Consider the following 21,918-nt stretch of genomic DNA (forward strand, 5'->3'; position numbering starts at 1 on the left):
TTATCAGGACTTATGTTTTTGAACATGTTGATTTCGTCATGGATGTGTAAGACAAATATATCCATGTCTTGAACAAAAAAAAAATGAAAGAATCTAAATGTTAATAGTATCGATGGTTTTATCCGACTCACAAACTGAAGCAAGAGTTTTCTGTCTTTAGGAAGAACAACTGACGCTAAAAGCATATAGTGTCAATAGAAAAACACTACGGACCCGGCCCCAGTACGAGTAGTCACTGGTGGGTTTGGGGTCCCGGCCCTAGTACGAGTAGTCGCTGCTGGGTGGGGGGGTCCCAACCCTAGTACATGTAGTCGCTGGTGGGTGGGGGTAGAGGTGTCAGTCAAACAGTCATCTGGACATTTACAATAGATGTACGGTGATGAAGGTGGCATCGAATAATATAGATAAGGTGTATAATACTGGCATTTCGATGGCAGCAATCTATGTTGAGCTGCTTGATGTGGTGTTTGTTCGGTTGATGCTTTCCCAGTTTCACTGAAGCTATCACCTCAAATGACCAAGGAAGTTTGTGTAGATGCAGACACAGGAAATGTGATTCCGCGTTGTTCAAACTCTTTCTGTACATACTTTACCGTATTTTTAGTTTTATTATGTCATCATCGGGTCTAGTTGCTTAAAACCAGTTAGGCATGATGTGTCTGATTTAATGCATTTTGACAAATACTTTGGAATATGTAGGCTATGAAAGAAGACATACTGATTGTAAACGTGAGTTTTACTGACTTCACCCAGCATATCACAAATGTACATGTATGCCAATACTTAAGATTTTGGATCAATGGCATTTTTTTACTTACATGTTTACTCCCCAGATAGAGAAGTTAAAGGCCTGCAGGATAAAAGATATCTGATTTTGAATTATCTGTTCAATTTTTCAAAATGTGATTTATACGTGTACTGTATTGGTAATATTACGGTATGTACTGTCTTATACTCATGATAAAGATTATCATTCTCAATTCACTGTTGACAGCAGACTGTCGTAGCCACACAAAATTGTGATCCAAAAAGTTTTACTCTGCAAGTGTGTTAATTTATGCATGTGATTTTTTCCAGAAATGCGTATGTTTTCACCTTGACAAAACAGTTTGGGCTGCCAAACAACAAGTGTTAACAACCTTGGCCAAAGAATTACATGATGGAAACAATTATGGTTTCTACTCGCCTCCTGAAAATGGCAAAGCCGGCAAATTTTTGGAGGAAGAAAGACCACTCAGAGAATACCCTCTCCAAGGAACAATTCCCTTTCTTGAGGTAATTCTCTCCAGGAGATAGAGATTTCATTGAATGGATGGATGGATGGATAGTGAGAGTAATTACTATAGAAATAACAGACGAAGCGCTGACCATTAACGTTTATTTATGGGCAAGGGCGAGAGGAAAGCCAAAAATTAATGGGCGAGGCTTGCCAAGGCCATTAATTTGGCTTTCCTCTCATGTGTGCCCATAAATAAACATTAATGGTCAGCACGGAGTCTGTTATTTCAATTATATTATCAACGAACCCCCCAAAAACGTCAAAATTTACGAAAATTTCTTGAGCACACAACAACAGGGCCCCATAACCTGTCAGTGAGTAGTGTGTGCATTGCAAAAATTTTGAAAATCAATAGATTTTTTCAAAAAAGCGTCTAAACTTGGCCCACAAATGATCCATTTTAATTTGTGGTTGATTATTATCTTTGTACAAATCACAATTTGCATTTTAGCTGTAAAGTTACTGTGTTTACGATATTATTCATATTCACAGGCATGAAAATAAACCATTACTGTGTATTTGTGGGCAGGCGCATGGTTCAGCTCGACCAATTAAAATGCAAGGGACAGGACATGGTCATATAATTATGTCATTGAATGGATGGATCGAGAGAGTAATTACTTATTTCATTGAATGGATGAATGGATAGAGAGAGTGATTGCATGTATTTCGTTGAATGGATGGATAGAGTGATTGCATATTTCATTGAATGGATTGATAGAGAAACTGCATATTTCATATGAATGGATGGATAGAGAGATTGCATATGAATGGATGGATAGAGAGAGTGATTGCATATTTCATTGAATGGATGGATAGAGAGAGTGATTGCATATTTCATTGAATGGATGGATAGAGAGTGATTGCATATTTCATTGAATGGATGGATAGAGAGTGATTGCATATTTCATTGAATGGATGGATAGAGAGTGATTGCATATTTCATTGAATGGATGGATAGAGAGTGATTGCATATTTCATTGAATGGATGGATAGAGAGTGATTGCATATTTCATTGAATGGATGGATAGAGAGTGATTGCATATTTCATTGAATGGATGGATAGAGAGTGATTGCATATTTCATTGAATGGATGGATAGAGAGTGATTGCATATTTCATTGAATGGATGGATAGAGAGAGTGATTGCATATTTCATTGAATAGATGGATGATAAAAAATTCAAAGTAGACATACAATGTAGAGTGTGTCCATTTGATAGACATTTCATTAATATTGGATTTTATATATGAGAGTTCTTGGTAGCATTGAAATACATCTGCTATTTCCTTTCAGTTCAAGTACAAGAGGAGAGTATACAGACAACTAAAGCTGGATAAGGCACAAATCAGAAAACTACATACAAAAGCTAATTTAAAGAAGTTTATGGATGTAGTGAAAAGCCAATCTCTGGACAAAGTGAACAAAATGCTAGAAAAAGGTTTAGATCCTAACTACCATGATGAAAATACTGGAGGTAAATACTCTTCTTTGTTCTTAATCTTTGGTATTGCAATTCTCCTTATTTGTATCCACTGTTGTATGGATTAGTATAGAACGGCTTCTACGCTCTAAATCTATCACTTAAGTTAATTAAAACTTCAGACATCATCATTTAAGTTTGACTTTACACAACAGAATGCAGCAACAGATCATTCAAATAGAGTTGTTAGACTAAAGAGAAAGAAAGTAACATAATTGTACTACAAAATGGATTTTCATGTGCCCAAGACAATGCTTTATTTTAGTTTTTATGATCACTACTAAGATGATGTCATCTTTTACTGGAAATATTTTGAAATATGACATATCATATTATAACACACCTCATCCGCAGTCTGTATTCTAATTCGCCAATTGATAGTCACGTGGGATGCGTTCTTTTTGCGCTGATCCACGTAAACGACGTCATCAGGCATCATTTTTAGCTCACATTTGGTTATACCAATGTGAGTTTATCGTATAAGCTGAAGTCGATGGCATCTGTATGTATGTATGTATGTATGTATGTACGTACGTATGTACGTACGTACGTACAGTATGTCCGTCAACATCAAAAACACGCAAACCGCTGCACGTTTCAGCTTGGTATTTGGTGTGTGGATGCATCCTGGGCTATAGATGGGATTTTGTTCAAATAAAGTCTGCATTGCCAAAATTATGCAAATGAGCTTACAAAATGTGAAACTTGTCAAGAATTAATATCTCGAGAACCGCTGTTTTGATTGCTTTGAAAATTTGTGTGCAAGTACCTTAAGTGAACCTTATACAGTTTTATGAATATTGTGAAGATATCCTTAATTTTGTGTTTGTAATGAATTTTTTGGTGATTTTTCTCATTTTCAGTAAAAATTCTTCTTCTCTGAAACTGCCAGCTCAATCGCTCTCTTGAAATTTGGGTTGTGATCTTTGCGAGGGTGTTACTCTTGTAATTTGTTGAAATTATGACAAAATGGGAAAATTACTATTTTGGAGCAATTTTGTCATTTTTGGTCAAAAAATCTCAAACAGTATTTTCTTTTTAAAACTCCTGGACAGACAGCTTTTATATTTGGTACATAGACGTACAGAGATGACAATAGTTAGATATGTGGAAATTGTCCTGAAATATACAAATTTGTATTTTTAAGACAATATTGTCATTTTTGGTCAAGAAAAATTGTTCTCAAAATTACTTGTTTGATAGCTTTGTAATTTGGTATAAAGTCCCAAGGCATGTTATTAGATAAATTTTCTGCTCAAAGTGTTGGGAAAGCGTAATTTTCTCAGTTTGTGACCTTAAATGACCTACACCAACCCAGGATATGTTGTGAGACAGTTTTGAAGGCTGTGAACATAATTTTGTCATATTTGGTATCAATTTGTTGGGAAATTTGATCCAGAAAACAAAGTTGAGGTGAATTTCTTCATTGCGGACCAATTTTTGCAACTTTTCTATGTAAGACATACAAGAACTGATGAGAAATTTGGATCCAGGATAATTTCAGATGTTGTAATCACCGCCCACAGTGGAAGGCATTTCACCATCTGTAACTAACTTAAGTGCTGTTTACATTAGAATGATAACACTCACTTTGTATTTACAACCACAAGGTTGTAAATACAATGTATTTACAACCACAAGGTTGTAAATACATTGTATTTACAACCACAAGGTTGTAAATACATTGTATTTACAACCACAAGGTTGTAAATACATTTCCTGTTATCTAGTGTTATGTAATACCAAGGAATGGAACAGTTGATATTCAGGAGGGGTAGGGTCTAGAAGATTGATGAGGTAGCATTACTTTTTTACCAGATCCCTTGTACATTTTTTTACCTACTCCCACCTTTTCTTTTTATCAAACCTTCTCTGTCTATTTTTTGTTGTTGATATTTGCTTGTGTATTTAGGATCTGCTTGTCCCATTGCTATAGAAGTTGATATGCATGTTCCTAAAGATGACCTCCAGTACCTAAGTTGGAGACCTTATTTGCTTTTGTCATTCTTGTTTTTCCTGGTTTAAATATTTCACCACCATGGTTTGTCCCAAATCTATTGTTTTCTATGGTAAAGTTGGACCTGTATACAGGGAACTGGGGGTGAAAGGTTTAAATATTTCTCGAATGGACCAATTCAAACCGAATGTGAGCACACTGTCGTTGACAGTATTTTTTGGAACTGTTGCCTGCCAGGCATCAGTTCCGAAAAATGATGCCCGCTGACGTCAAAAACGACATTGACGCATGCGCAGACCGGAATGTAAACAAGGATGTCGTGTGCGGCCGATCGAAACGATAGTTGAGAAATTTCTAGGCTTATCCTACTTTCTGAAGAAGAACTGAATGCTCTGGTTTTCAACAAGGACTCGAAACGGATAAAAAGTATAATCAAAGGTGCATTGAACGTTTTGCAGAAGTATTGCGATCATGTTGGGAAAATCTTTTTCTTACTGAACCAGTGCAACATATTACATGCGACAAGTTTTGTGTATTGTAAGCTTACGTTTTTATGCATGACTGCGGATGAGGTGTGTTATAAAACACATATTGACTGGCCATGTGGGCAACACCATACGTCTTTAACCCCTCGGGCCTGTGAGTCACCCCCAAAAACAGACTGTTCCCTCGGCCTTTGGCCTCAGGAAACAGTCCGTTTTTGGGAGTGACTCACAGTCCCTCGGGGTACAGACGTATGCTGTTGCCCACATGGCCAGTCCATATGTGTACACTGACCAACTTGTTATTTGTTGTGTTATAGAAACACCACTGACATCAGCTGCAGTACTTCACAATGGTGGAAGAGTGGTTTTAGCATTGGTAAACGGTGGTGCCCATCTAGACTTTCGTTCAGCAGATGGTCTAACACCTCTCCATAAAGCAGCAAGAACTGCAAATTTCAGTGTTTTAAAGGTACTGTAACATCACTGTTCATAAAACTATTTCTAGACTTGAGTTCAGAAAAGGTAGCAAACAGTGGAAAGTGCAATTGAAAAATGGATAATGTTCACATATTGACTAGTCACAAGTGTAAAAGCATACATCTATTGCCCTACAGCCTGTGCGTCACCCCAAAAACAGTGAGTTTCACAAAGCCGAGAGAAACTGACTATTTTGGGCAGCTCTCAAGCCAGAGGAAACACAGATGTATGCTGCTACCGGAATATGGCCATTCAATATGTCTCTTTTAACACACCTCATCCTACTTTATCGCAAAAAATTTGAGAAGTTCAGCTATCAACAATTATCTGGGTCACAGATGACATTGCCATTTTTGCATGCTAGAATATGCACATGCATAGATGGCACTTCTCCAGTCAACAGTTGTTCGGAAATGTTAACAATGAACTGTTTGGAAACTGTTAACTGGTAACTTGTTCTATGCATGTATCAGTGTCATATTAGACGTATATCATTTAGGACATAAATTTGTGTCCTAAACCCCAGCGTCGCTCACGTTGATTGGTAGGTCTTATGTCCCTATGTCCCATCTGCGTTCATTCATTGGCTGCCTTTATGTCCTCAAGTCTCATTAATATTTACTGTTCCGAATGCAACTCATTCATTGGCCGCCATATGTTCTTGTCCTTGCCTCACTTTCGGGTGTTCCTTGTCTCGTTCTGCCATGTGCTCATTACTGTAACGCATCTGCGAGCCTAGGCAATCATTACCAGACAGCTAGAGCGTAGTCGCAAGGTTTGTGAAGACAAATTTGTCTTCACGAAACCTTGCGACTACGCTTGATTTCTGTACTCAATCACATTACACAGTGACAGTATATGGCTACCATCATTCAGTTATCCACAGACTGAGTCAAATTCAGTGGGATAAACAGTGCTTGTTTGCTGTCACATCACTCATCTTACCTCATTACAAGCATATACCTTTACCTGATTGTTTACCATTGCTTCAATGATTTCAGTTTCACTGCAATACCCATTGCCAAGTCCTATTGCATCTTTTGACTTCAGTGTTGCATTTTATCACAGCAATAAGGCAGTCACCAACCTGTGAATGTCCATTGGTGTTATGCATTGCAGCAATACAATGCCCATTCACATACCACTTATGATGTGCAATAGGACCATACTAGTATGTGTTATCACATACCACTTATGATGTGCAACGGTACAAGAGTTTGTTTTCAAGTTGCTGGTTTTACTGATGCATTACAAAGTCAAATTTTTGTGATTGTTTACCACACACTGATAGAAGTTATTGGTTATTATCAGAATTACTGTATGTCTTTTTTACATACAGTTTATTGATTGCAAAGATATGTCTTTTTGCAGACCTTTCTTGATCTTGGTGCATCACCAAACTACAAAGACAGCAAAGGATTGACACCACTATACCATGCTGTATCTAATACTGGTAGTACAGACTGTATTCAGATATTGTTACATGAAAGATCTGATATCAATATTGCTGATGACCAAGGCTGGAGAGAAATTCATCAGGTATGCTGGCAGAACTAGTGTTCTATCATGGTAACATGACTGTAATCGATCATAAGGCATGCTGTCCTTGGATTTCATTCTTATTTATCTTGTCTATTACTATCTCAGTAATTTCATCAATAATAAACAGATATTTACAGTAACTGGTCTTGTCAACAATGTTGACTAGAGAAAAGTTAGATGGAGACAAATATTTAAAAATTTCCGTTTTCAACCTTTGCAAATAATTCATTGATTTATAAGAGTAAAAACTGCCAACTCTTACTTGCCCAGTGTATGATTATTTTATCATCAAGAGGAAATCATTTCTGTGTACCTGTAAGTAGCAATGTTATTGAAGAGCCGATACAAAGCACTTCTTGTCTGTTTCATATCCATTGGAATAACTTTGTATGGTATTTACTAAGTTATGTTGACGAAAAAGTTCACATGGCATGCAAAATCAAAGAAATGAAGCAACAAGACTTGAAGCCAACAACACCTATTAATTCAAACCCAAACCGTTGTGTAGATTACATTTCAGCTCAATTAATGTTCATTTAATTTAAAGGTCATGAGACAGGCAATGAGTATCAGTTTCAAAGTGTTTTCAGGTTTGATGTAGTGTGCAGCTACATGTTAGCAGACACTACAGCAAATCCCAGATATCAAACACTTTGGCAGACACTACAGCAAATCCCAGATATCAAACACTTTGGCAGACAGTACAGCAAATCCCAGATATCAAACACTTTGGCAGACAGTACAGCAAATCCCAGATATCAAACACTTTGGCAGACACTACAACAAAGTCCAGATATCAACACTTTGGCAGACACTACAGCAAATCCCAGATATCAAACACTTTGGCAGACAGTACAGCAAGTCCCAGATATCAAACACTTTGGCAGACACTACAGCAAGTCCCAGGTATCAAACACTTTGGCAGACAGTACAGCAAATCCCAGATATCAAACACTTTGGCAGACACTACAGCAAGTCCCAGGTATCAAACACTTTGGCAGACAGTACAGCAAGTCCCAGATATCAAACACTTTGGCAGACACTACAGCAAGTCCCAGGTATCAAACACTTTGGCAGACAGTACAGCAAGTCCCAGGTATCAAACACTTTGGCAGACACTACAGCAAGTCCCAGGTATCAAACACTTTGGCAGACACTACAGCAAGTCCCAGGTATCAAACACTTTGGCAGACACTACAGCAAGTCCCAGGTGTTAAACTTTAATTGCTAGCTACCATCTTTGAAGGAGACATCATTAAAATGATTACATATCATGCTGTTTGACCTTTGGCTCCTTCAATCTGATCATGTCAATGGTATAACTTTTCACCACTGACATTCTTGCCATACCGGTACATTATAGGGAAGGCTGTGATATATGGCTGCTCAGCCACAAAACAGGCAAGGTCTTATACCTGGACAATAACTGAAATACTGTTCCTCAAAACAAATTCATGAAAGCATTATCTTATCTTCACTGTTAGGGGATTTCAAAAGTTTGAAATATGGGTTATTTTTTACTCGTGTACATTAGAATGAGGCAATCTTTAAAAAATCAAAACATTTGACTTAGCAAGCGTTGATTGTCTTTTGTGTTTCAAATTCAGGTGACAAGTGACAACAGAAATAAGCATATCATGTTCAGTGGGTTACAAGGAATAATCTTCTTCACATTTTAAACATGAAAATAAACATGAACATAAAAAAACGTAGTCATAATTACAGTTACATCACACCATACATAGTGGCTGTCTTATCCACTTTTTGAAATCTGTATAAGAAGGATGTGTTGTCATAAACTATGGTGTGCATTTCTCCTTAGGCCTGTCGCCATGGTAAAGTGCAACATCTTGAACATTTGTTATACTATGGAGTTGACATGAATGTACAGAATACAGCTGGTAACACAGCCTTACATATATGTGCTCTTTACAACCAAGAATCTTGTGCTAGAGTTCTGTTATTCCGTGGTGCTAGTAAGGAGATCAAGAACTATGCAAATCAATTGCCGTTTCAGGTGAGTGCTGCTTCTAGTGTCATAGTGATCAAAACATTGCTCTGCTGTCATAGGAATCTATTGTCAAAACATTACTTAATTGTCATAGGAATCTATTGTCAAAACATTGCTGTCATAGGAATCTATTGTCAAAACATTACTTAATTGTCAGAGGAATCTATTGTCAAAACATTACTTAATTGTCATAGGAATCTATTGTCAAAACATTGCTTTGCTGTCATAGGAATCTATTGTCAAAACATTACTTAATTGTCAAAGGAATCTATTGTCAAAACATTGCTTTGCTGTCATAGGAATCTATTGTCAAAACATTGCTTTGCTGTCATAGGAGTCTATTGTCAAAACATTGCTTTGCTGTCATAGGAGTCTATTGTCAAAACATTGCTTTGCTGTCATAGGAGTCTATTGTCAAAACATTGCTTTGCTGTCATAGGAATCTATTGTCAAAACATTGCTTTGCTGTCATAGGAATCTATTGTCAAAACATTGCTTTGCTGTCATAGGAATCTATTGTCAAAACATTGCTTTGCTGTCATAGGAATCTATTGTCAAAACATTACTTAATTGTTATAGGAATCTATTGTCAAAACATTACTTAATTGTCATAGGAATCTATTGTCAAAACATTGCTTTGCTGTCATAGGAATCTATTGTCAAAACATTGCTTTGCTGTCATAGGAGTCTATTGTCAAAACATTGCTTTGCTGTCATAGGAATCTATTGTCAAAACATTGCTTTGCTGTCATAGGAGTCTATTGTCAAAACATTGCTTTGCTGTCATAGGAATCTATTGTCAAAACATTGCTTTGCTGTCATAGGAATCTATTGTCAAAACATTACTTAATTGTTATAGGAATCTATTGTCAAAACATTACTTAATTGTCATAGGAATCTATTGTCAAAACATTGCTTTGCTGTCATAGGAATCTATTGTCAAAACATTACTTAATTGTCATAGGAATCTATTGTCAAAACATTGCTTTGCTGTCATAGGAATCTATTGTCAAAACATTACTTAATTGTCATAGGAATCTATTGTCAAAACATTGCTTTGCTGTCATAGGAATCTATTGTCAAAACATTGCTGTCATAGGAATCTATTGTCAAAACATTACTTAATTGTTATAGTAATCTTGGAGAAATACGAGCACGGCCTGTCCACCCATTGAAATCCCCATCCCGGGCCCCTGAGTAGCGAACACACTGCGCCACAGTCACTTGTTCTGCATCCCCGTTCTTGGGATGGCTGTATACATGAATTTATATCAGTGAAAATGTAAAATTTTTAACATACAAATGGGAAACAATGAATTATATGCCAAATATAAGTTGTACGGGAAATCTTGCAAATGTACCAGCGGAGATATTCAAATTACAAGGTCGGTCGAATCACAGTTTCTCAACACACAGGGACAGATGTACATTTGCACAATTGTTTCAGTTCTTGGTCTTGGGCCAAGTCGAGTGCCACAAATACGATCAATCCATAAAAAGTATGAATGTTGACAAAAATATGATAAAAATGATGGTCAGAATCTGAGCTGTTAAAAAATAGAAAAATGGTGGTCGAATTCAACTCATATGCCGTGATTTGGTAGATACACAGAACTCACCTGTCCAGTAACTGCTTAACAAATTCTCTATGACAGAGAATGCTGAGGCACTCCCGATAGTTTTCCCAGCGGCTATATTGGTCACCTATTCGAATTCTGGTGGAATCAGCAAACTTTCTTTTCCTTTTTTTGCCGAGTCAGTAAGACTCGGCTTACTCCCACGGGGCATGATCGATCACCAACGCGTCAGCCTAGGCTCATACTCCCTAGCTTAGTTGACAATAGCACCAGTGCCAAACGTTCGATTTTCGGAAGCTGAATTTAGGTGGGCCACCGGAATTCAAATTTTAACTTTTTTGAGGACATGTTTTTATCAATATCTCACGATCCGCGCGCAGTCGCCACATCAAATATTGACCGTTGGTCAGCTGAAGATTCTTTATAACCTGACAGATATGCTGGTTTTTTTTTAAGACAATCTTGATACGCAAGGCAGGTTTACTTTAATTAGAATGTAATTAACTCTTGTTTATATTATTATAAGCAGTAGTATCAAGTTGAACAAGCTGATATTGATAGGTTAGGCGGCTGTTGGAGGTTAAAAGCTGTAAAAATAAATGTATTTATGTATGCATGTCTATCTGTCTGTCTTTCTGTCTGTCTGTATATATGTATGTATGTATGTATGCATGCATGTATGTATGTATGTATGTATGTATGTATGTATGTATGTATGTATGTATGTATGTATGTATGTATGTATGTATGTATGTATGTATGTATGTATGTATGTGTGGATGTATGTCCATCCACATTAAAAACTCCTAAATTGTAGCACCTACCATCTTAGTATTTGGTTGACAGGTGAACCCAGGGGTGGAGATGTGAATTTGTTCAAATGAATATGCCAAAGTCAAAAATATGCAAATGTGGGGGAAAAAAGGAAAAATCCTGCAAATTGCTAAAACTCTGTAACCACTGACCAGATTTGGTTGAAACTTGGTATGCAGGCTCTTTATAGTGACTTTATTACATTTCTTCAAATTGTGGTGAAATGTTGAAAGTTGTATTTTTGGGGCGATTTTCCCGTTTTTGGTCAAAAAATCTTATTTTCTGAAAGCGCTCATCCCATTGCCTTATAAACTTGTATGTATGATCCCAGGGTCGCCTTTGTCAGATTCGTTCAAATTGTAGTGAAATTTTCATATTTGTATTTTTGGGGCAATTTTCCCCATTTTTTGTAAAAAAAATCATTTTCTCCCAACGTGTTTGTTGCATTGCTTTAAAACATGATAGTCTTGATCCTAGGATTGTTTTCTGTCAGATATGTAAAAGTCATTATGAGATGGAGCATTTCATATTGCTGGGTATAAGATTAATTTGGACTTACAATGGAATTTTCTTAGTAATCAACCTGTAAGAATGCAATGTCATGTGTATACTAGTACTTAGTATTTCTGTAAAATGGGAGCACAGTGTCATTGACACTATCTTTTTTAATAGAAAATCACTGTACTGTATAGCTGCTGTCATGATCCAACTCAATTACATAGCTTATTGCTTTGTCCAGCAATTGTACACTTTGTATTTGCTGAACATTATTTAGCCTGTTCATGTAGTTTGTAAAGGATTCAGAATACTTTTCATGAGAGACATTAACCAATCACTGGGTCTATTTTAAGAATATTTATTTTTGTATTTGAGTAGGTCTCACATAATTTGTATTTTATTTGTTTTGCAATCCAAGGTTGCCATTGTCGCCTGTAATTTCGAATTGGCTGAAATGATTAGAAATCATAGGAACCAAAATGTCGGTGAGTAATCCAAACTTTACACATTACTGTTATACCAACAGTTTGTGTAGCGATTTATTTCTCAGAGTTTACATTCATTGTTACTTTGATAAAACTTTCAGCAAAGGTTTTTAGCTTTTGCTGAAATCTTATTTGCATGATATATTCACTTATATGTGTTATACATCTATACTGAGTATACTAGTATGCTATGTTAGTCTCAGCAAACAAATGCCAGGAGACTTCCAGATCTGCCTTTGTCTGTTGGTCCAGCTATCTTTGCATGAGTATCCGTCGCAAGTCATGCCATAATGAACTTCTTTCATTGAAACTCTGCAAAATCCAATATGACCACCATACAGCTTTTTTATAACATTTGTCATGTCTATGGTATTTACTGAGAAATTCTTGGTAACAGTCTGTGTGATGTGCATTACAACTGAACAGTTCAAAAATAAAGAAAAATGATGCAAAAGTTACAAGGTAGAGCTGGTGATGTTGAATATTTTGGTCAGTGAAGTTCCAGTCAGTGCGTTTAGGAACCTTATCAAGTTTGTACTGACCCACTTGAGAGTAAGATCAGAAACAAGATGGCACCTGTATTAAGTTTTGAACTGAATTACTTAATTCTAGTGCTTTAGAACTATCAGGTGGTGTCCGTTCTTTGCTCTTATACTTCCATAGTTAGATTTGGAATTAGTTAGGCCATGGCCAATTTGAGTACTGTGTAGCATTTCTGTTAGAGGAATCCATGTCTGTCACAACTTTTAACTATTTCATTTGGCTTACAAGTCACTCAGGGTGACATGGCTAAGAATTGGATAAGAAATTGGCAAATTCAACTCTTTGGGGCTAATTTCCTCATTTTTAATCAAAACATCTTCTCTGAAATGGCTTGTCTGACAGTAGACAGCTTTCAAATTTAGTGTGTAACTTCTTAGGAATGACCTTCTTGACTGTTCTGAATATCAACTTAAAATTTGTACGTATAAAGTTTTGAACATTTCTGCCTATATTTTCTTCTCTGAAATTGTTTATTAAAAAGTATAATTGTAAGTTCCAAGAAATTACTTCATTCAGTTCAAATAATACTGAAACTTGATTATGAATGTGGGAGTTTATCTCTTATCATTTGTATATATTCTTTACTGATATTGTCAATTTGATAAAATTGTCCTAAACTATTTGTTACCAATTTTGTCTATTGAATCTTTATGGTGTCTTCATTTAAGTTTTTACATCTGTTATTGATGTTTGGCATACATTTCCTGTTTAAAATTATTTTTGACAAGATATCAGAAATGCTATCCCACTTGTCTTTATATTTGATGTGTTGGAACAGTTTCTTTCATTATCATTTGCAGTAGGAATAACATCAGAGCTGTAACGGCCACCAGAGTGTTTGTTTTAAGGTAGAACGCACCTCGGGGACAGACATTCGGACTCTCAAACTTTTACAATTCTTTTCTGACCTACCACTTGTGGGGGTTCATTTTAAAGCTCTTGGTGAAAGAAAACTTCAGCGGCATAGTTTTTTTAAAATTTGAAAATTTTTATTTTTCTCCATAGACTTAACACAGGGATGGCGGCCATTTTGAATTTGTAATATCGGTAAATCTTGGGTAATTTGTTTCTCTTGTACCAAAACTTGCACGTTGACCTCCTATTTTTATTCTTGATTTTGAAAGAGAATGATTGAAAGATTCCTTTAGGAAAGTTAGAGCAAAAGTTTAAGTCTTTCACTTTCGAGGTGCATACTACCTTAATGGTTGATTTATAAAAAAGTATTCTTGAATGAATGATATCATTGTCGATAACTTATCAACATCAGTAATATTTTACACAAAAATGTAAATGAAAAGGTGCAACACTAATCATATATTTAACTGTTTTCTTCTGTCTCTCATTGCTACCAGAGGATAGTAAGTAACATAAACAGAGTATTGTCATCTATTTTTTCCTCGCATAACAATGAAATGATTCTGCTGTACCAGTACATGCATTTCTTTTGTTGTAGACCACTAATGGTTGCCCCTCTCCTATTTATGTCTATCTGTTCAGAAATATAACTAGGTCCAAATTAAGATATCACTCATATACTCAAATGAATTGCAATTCTATTTATCACAGTAAAAAATAAATGTTTTGTTTGCTGTTTTTAATGTAAATTTGAACGCCTTGATGAGTTGCTAATCTTAAATTGCACAGTTATTTTCATCTCCTTTTTTCATCGTCTCTCTATCAACGTGATCCGTGCAGTAAGATTTCAACACACACCATAGCACAGGACGTACTAGTGCTAAGAATGAGTACATTACAGTAAGGCCAAAGTAATCAAATTCTTTGTTTTGCGCCCACTCAAATGTTTTGAAACATGAGCGGGAAGGAAAACACATACAAGGAAGTTAAAACACACGTTATATTTTCTTGATTATTTTCATTAAGTGTCTTTACAAAAATCATCAGAATCTTCCTTTCATCGTGATCATCATAAGTTATACTATTAAATGTGAAATTTTGTAAACAAAGAATTGTAGGCAGGAAAGCTACTCGGTAAAATCCTATTCAAACCCTTGGCAGTAGAAAAAACCTAGTATGTGTTGTGCACACAGATGCAAAACAAAGAATTAAATTACTGTGGCCTTAGTTGGGATCTATTAAATGTGGCGTATACCTATAATTATAGCAGAGTAAAAAGATGAAAACATTAACAGATTGTTAGTATTAAGTACCAGTAACTGGGTCTTTTCATAGTGGTCCCAGTTCACAAATTGGACGTGTCCCTGAAGTGAACTGGGACTGATCCTGGAGGCCAACTGGGACGGGTCCCAGAGTTAATTTTGAAGCCAACTGGGACTTGTCCTGGAAGCTAACTGGGACCGGTCCTGGAAGCTAACTGGGACTGGTCCTGGAAGCCAACTGGGACCGGTCCTGGAAGGCAACTTGGACTGGTCCTGGAGGCCAACTGGGACCAGTCCCAGAGTGCATTTTGAGCCAACTGGGAGTCCCACTTGGCGGTCCCAGTTAGGGGTTTGAGCTACCCTTACATACCTGGAAACCCCCAAATTTTTATATTTTAGGTAATTTTCTCAGTTTGTGACCTTAAATGACCTACTCCATCCTGTGAACATAATTTGTCATATTTAATATCAATTTGAAGTAAAATTTGATCCAGAAAACAAAGCTGAGGTAAATTTTTTCATTGCAAACCAATTTTTGCAACTTTTGCATGTAAGACACAGAAGAACTGATGAGAAATTTGGATCCAGGATAATTCCAGATGTCGTAATCCCCCCACAGTGGAAGGTATTTCACTATCTGTAACTGATTAAAGTGCTGTTTACATTGGAATAATAGCACTCACAGCATTAATTAACACATCCCCAAGGTTGTAAATACATTTCCTGCCAGCTGGTCTTATGTAAACATGGTCAACCAAGGGGTGGAACATTTGATATTCAGGAGGGGGTAGGGGCTAGAAGATTGATGAGGTAGCATTATTTTTTACCAGATCCCTTGTACATTTTTTCCCACTCTTTATTTTTTCCCCACTCTCCCACCTCCAATGCCTATTTTGTTGTGAAGATGAATGTCAGTCCATTAAGTAGTTTAGAATTGTAACTCATGATTTCAAAATAATGTGATGTTAGTCATATGTCTAGATGTAATATGCACACTTTCCATCAAAAGTTAGACATATCCTCACAAACTGAAATCTGTTCTTTGATTGAAAGAGCACTCTGAGACAGTGTCTTCATAATGCCATAATGGCAACAGATGTCACAAGATCATCAAAGCATAGTTTGGAAAAAGTTGTTTAAAAGCAACAATGCTTTCATCAATTTGAATTTTGAAAGCCTTTACTGTGGTTTTACGATTTATCCGTAGACCAAACTTGCTAATCACCCATCAAGTTCGCTGATGATATTGAGACTGTGATCGGTAATTACCAAAGCACTTTGGTAATTCACCTCAGACTTAATCTTGATCTGGCTGCAGTAACTCCATGGGTGGCAAAGTGTAATCACAGATGCAGACAGCTATGCATGCAGGGTAGAGTTGACTTTTCAGATCCTCAGATTCAGATCCTCAGATCTCAAATCCTATAACTTAAGACGCAGATTCGAATTTACAAGCCTTTTACAATGTGTGTACAAAGCAGGTATGATAACAAAAAAAAAGTCTACATAAACGTTTTCGCTCAGCAAGTATCAACGAACACGGGTTTACAATTACAGATTAGCTAACTTGCTTCTTCCAACCCCTGAATTCCTGATTTAGCCAGGGGCCACTGGCAATCAATATTAAGAACGATATAAATGTGGACAGTCGATAGCCAGCATTTACATGATCGTGGCTTATTGCTCGATTGCTGGTGTGTTTATCTCTATGTATTGACTATAGATGGCGTATATTGGCACTGACCCCTTGCATTTGAACGTTGACTGATTGCCTACACATGTGATCACATAATAAGTGGAATCATTGGGCACCCTGTCTTCGACTGATGACGTTCTGATTCTGAGATTGAAGTTTTTAAGTTCAAGATTCAAGATAGAAATAAAATAATTTCTAAAGCTTTTTTAAATCTAAGTTATGTTTTATTTATTAGCATATTACATCAAACTTTGAAAGTTGTGAAATTATAATTCTGAATCTGCGTCTGAAGTTATAGGATCTGAAATCTGAGATCTGAGGATCTGAATCTGAGGATCTGAAAAGTCAACTCTACCATGCATGCAGTGATAGCATATCCAATTTGAGACATGAGTTTGCACTCAGTTTTCGACAGTGTACCCATACAAAAAATTGCTGAACAAAGTGATAAAAATAGCACTAGACAAATACAACTTGCAATGCAGAAAACCTGCTGACTGCACCAAAAAGATTCCTGTAACTTCACTGATCATGATTGAACAGTCCCACTTGATACTTTTTCCATAAATGCTCAATTCATGCTGATTTAAAGCACAATTAGTGCACGCCAACGTTCAATCACTAACCTAAATTGACTTACACCCAAAGAAATTGTTAAGGAAGAAAAAATGCAGAAAAGATTTACAATCTCTCAAATTCCTTGAACTGGCATTCATCACATTGTACCATGGAGCTAAAAAAGGAAGGCAGCAAAACTCTGCAACGATTCCGAGCTAAACTGACACAGTATTTTATATCACTATTTCAAATCAAATTGATTTCACAATCCCCAGATCAATGACATTTTGGTGAATTTCCGCATGAGTCATATCTTAAAATAAAAAGTAAACGTGAAACAAAGACATCATGTATTTTGCCGATCAACAGCAAAGTGTGTGAACTGTGTGAACTGGCATGTGCATTGCCTGCATGTAAAAGTAACTCAGCATACCAGTATCAAATGGTCTTCATCAACTAGCAGTGAAAGTTGTAATAGTAACCGGTAAAAACTCTGCACAGATGAAAGGATAATTGCTTCAAACGAATGACATTGAAGGTTTTAAAGGACGAAAACCAGGTTACATCATCATGGACTTCAATGGAAAATAAACAATAGCGGAAGTGCAGAGTGGGACTATTCTATTTTGGTGACAGCAACGGAGGGTCATAGGATCATAAGTGTACTGGAAAACGTGTGACCCATCTCCTAACTTCTCCGTAGTTGAGTTTAACTAGGGTAGGATACACCGATGTACTGCACACATGTACATCTGTTGGTTTTACTGAGAAATGCCGTCCAGTGGAAAGTGAAACCCTGTCAAAAATTAGTTTATGGCACTAGTATGGTACTTAAAGTGACTTTGTATACAAAATTGTGAACCCCATGGAGTGTTCATGCAGCCAGATCAAGTATCAAGTCTGAGGTGAATTACACATTAGATCCTGTTTTATTCTGGTTTAAAACCTATTCTAAACCATAGCGTATAACGGTGTGACCGGCAGGTTTGCCTAATGGGTATGTAAGTGTAAGAGTATCAGGGATAGACTTCTCCAAGTCTATGGGCATATCAAAACATAATAAATTTAAGGACTAAATGTACCAAAGTGCTTTGGTAATTACCGATCAAAGTCTCAATATCATCAGCGATCTTGCTTGGTAATTAGCAAGTTTGGTGTCGGGATAAATTGTAAAACCACAGCAAAAAGGTTTAATATCATTAAAATGAAATGTCAGTTGATATTAACATCTCAGTGCTCTTTATACTTTTCAGTGCCATTCAGAGAAGAGCCAAAGTACAGCATGCGAAGAAGATCCCTATCCAGCCATCTACCAGTATACAGAACATGGAGCGAAACTCATCTACAACATCTCAGTACAAATCCAAATGCAGCAACAACAGGATCTTTACGGAGTCTTCCAGCATTTAGCGCCTTCACTTTACCCAGATCTACCAGTATTCTAACTTCGTCAATCAACAGACAAGATAACCTTGATAAAGAAAATGTGAAAAGCAAGTATATGAGCTGATTTTGAAATTCTTACAAAATTCTCATGGTTTGTTTGTTCGTGTTAGGTGCTAGGTATATCTGTAGATATTCATGTTAGTTAGGTTGAATGTTGGTAAGATGGTACATTCTGTTGGTAAGTGCTTATGTACAGGTATGTGTGTATGTATGTACAGGTATATGTATGTACAGATATATATATGTACAGGTATATGTATTTACACATATATATATGTACAGGTATATGTATGTACAGGTATATATATGTACTGTCCTACAGGTATATGTATGTACAGGCATAATATGTACGGGTATATATATGTATTGTCCTACAGGTATATGTATTTACAGATATATATATGTACAGGTATATGTATTTACACATATATATATGTACAGGTATATGTATGTACAGGTATATATATACAGGTATATATATACAGGTATATGTATGTACAGGTATATATATGTACAGGTATATATATGTACAGGTATATGTATGTATAGGTATATATATGTACAGGTATATGTATGTACAGGTATATATGTGTACAGGTATATGTATGTACAGGTATATATGTACAGGTATATGAGGTATGTAAGGGCAGCTTAAATCCCCGACTGGGACCACTGACCACCCAACTGTCCCTGTTCACAAATTACACATGTCTCTGAAGTGAACTGGGACTGATCTTGGAGGCCACATAGGACCAGTTCCAGAGTACCGGGACTGGTCCTGAAAGCCAACTGGAGCCGGTCCTAGAGGCCAACTGGGACCGGTTCCCAGAGTGCATTTTGAAGCCAACTGGGAGATGTTAGCTTTTCCACACAAATTTACACAATTTTCACAACAGCACCGGGAACATGAACAATAAATTGCTTACTATTGCTACAAAGGCATATTATAGTGGTGTGGGAAACCTCTTTCCCATCATTATTATGGTTTGAGTTAACTAACTTCACCTCTGCGGCTAGTCCAAGAGTTAAACTGGGATCAGTCCTGCAAGCAGACTGGGACCGGTCCTGGAAGCCAACTGAGACTGGTGCTGGAAACCAGCTGGAAGCCAACTGGGACTGGTCCTGGAAGCTGACTGGACTGGTCCCCGAGGCCAACTGGGACCAGTCCTAGAGTGCATTTAGAGCCAACTGGGAGTCCCAGTTAGTGGTCTCAGTTTGGGGTTTGAGCTGCCCTTACATACTCACAGGTATATATATGTACAGGTATATGTATGTACATAGACCCTCGAGAAAAACGGGACAGGCAACTGTGGTAAAGATCAAAGGGACTTCGGATTAGCAGAGTACGATCCTTCTTTGAATACTTAAGATTTGTTAATGGGTCGGGACGGAATGAAGCGGGACCCGGTCAACTGCACAACGTCCGGTTCATAGACACTGCATGCGGGTATACGGTAATAATGTTTTCGGATTACAAGTTATTTCGGATTACCCGCAAGTCCATTTTTAGAAAGAAAAGTGTTACAAATATTTTGAGAAGAATTCGTCAAATGGTTTTAAAGTATTTTTTACATATTAGTAGCGAGATTCGATGCAAATAGAAGTCTACAGGGAGTCAGTATGTTGCTGTAAAGTGACAAAGTTTCGAATACAAATCCGAAACACATATCACTGCAGTTCCAGACTTAACAGCAGTTGACATCAGACATTGTTGTTTACATTCTGCAATCGTCCGTGTATCTCCAAATTTTCCCTCGTTTTTGCAGTTTTTTAACCGTCGGAATATTTTCTGTGCGAGGAGTGCTCCATGATTCGGTAAAGTATGTATGTTAACTACTGAAATGTTGTTGTTTGAAAACTGTGAACGGCCAAATTTGCGAGGACAGCGTTTAGCTTTGTGTAAATGCATGTCTACCTTACCGCTTCTGACTCCACCAACCGTTGTTGAGTCCCGATTTATCGCAAGGTTTCGCCTGACAGTGAAAGTCAGTGTTAAAAATGTTTTCTCTAGTACTTTGCGGATGTAGACATGTGTAGCTTATCTGAAATTTGGTGTTTCTTTAGGGAACATGCCATGCAAGAGCAAAGTGTACATATTCACAACGTCAGTTTGATCGTTAAATGAAAGTACAAAGTATTGTTGTCGGGGACCACTTGGCAAATAAACTTAATATATTCCAAGATAGATTGCACCATAGACCCTATGATTGCACAAAGAAACTACAGCAGTTGCCTGTCCCGTTTTTCTCGAGGGTCTATGTTATGTACAGGTATATGTATGTACAGGTATATATATATATATATATATATATATATATATATATATATATATTATATATATAATATATATATATATATATATATATATATATATATATATATATATATATATATATATATATATGTACAGGTATATGTATGTACAGATATATATACTGTACAGGTATATGTAAGTACAGGTATATATATGTACAGATATGTGTATGTACAGATATATGTATGTACAAGGTATTATATATGTACAGGTATATGTAAGTACAGGTATATGTATGTACAGGTATATGTATGTACAGGTATATATATGGTATGTACAGGTATATGTATTTACAGGTATATATATGTAAAGGTATATGTATGTACAGGTATATGTATGTACAGGTATATGTATGTACAGGTATATATATACAGGTATATATATGTACAGGTATATGTATGTATAGGTATATATATGTACAGGTATATATATGGTATGTACAGGTATATGTATTTACAGGTATATATATGTACAGGTATATGTATGTACAGGTATATATGTACAGGTATATATATACAGGTATATGTATGTACAGGTATATATATGTACAGGTATATGCATGTACAGGTATATATATATGTACAGGTATATGTATGTACAGGTATATATATGTATAGGTGTATATATATATATATATA

At 36.4% G+C, this 21,918-nt stretch overlaps 1 protein-coding gene across 1 annotated transcript in view; it reads left to right on the plus strand.

The window, feature by feature from the left end:
- LOC139151060 (SH3 and multiple ankyrin repeat domains protein 2-like) overlaps positions 1-21,918 on the plus strand; it is a 42,496-nt gene that overhangs the window by 4,908 nt on the left and 15,670 nt on the right. The window contains exons 3-9 of the mRNA XM_070723589.1: positions 1,078-1,275; positions 2,575-2,755; positions 5,521-5,672; positions 7,052-7,219; positions 9,045-9,239; positions 12,540-12,606; positions 18,774-19,013. Of these exons, the coding sequence (XP_070579690.1) occupies positions 1,078-1,275; positions 2,575-2,755; positions 5,521-5,672; positions 7,052-7,219; positions 9,045-9,239; positions 12,540-12,606; positions 18,774-19,013 (1,201 nt within the window). The remainder of the gene's footprint in view (positions 1-1,077; positions 1,276-2,574; positions 2,756-5,520; positions 5,673-7,051; positions 7,220-9,044; positions 9,240-12,539; positions 12,607-18,773; positions 19,014-21,918) is intronic.

Source organism: Ptychodera flava, chromosome 2 (genome assembly GCF_041260155.1).
Source record: "Ptychodera flava strain L36383 chromosome 2, AS_Pfla_20210202, whole genome shotgun sequence".
NCBI classification, from domain to species: Eukaryota; Metazoa; Hemichordata; class Enteropneusta; family Ptychoderidae; genus Ptychodera; species Ptychodera flava.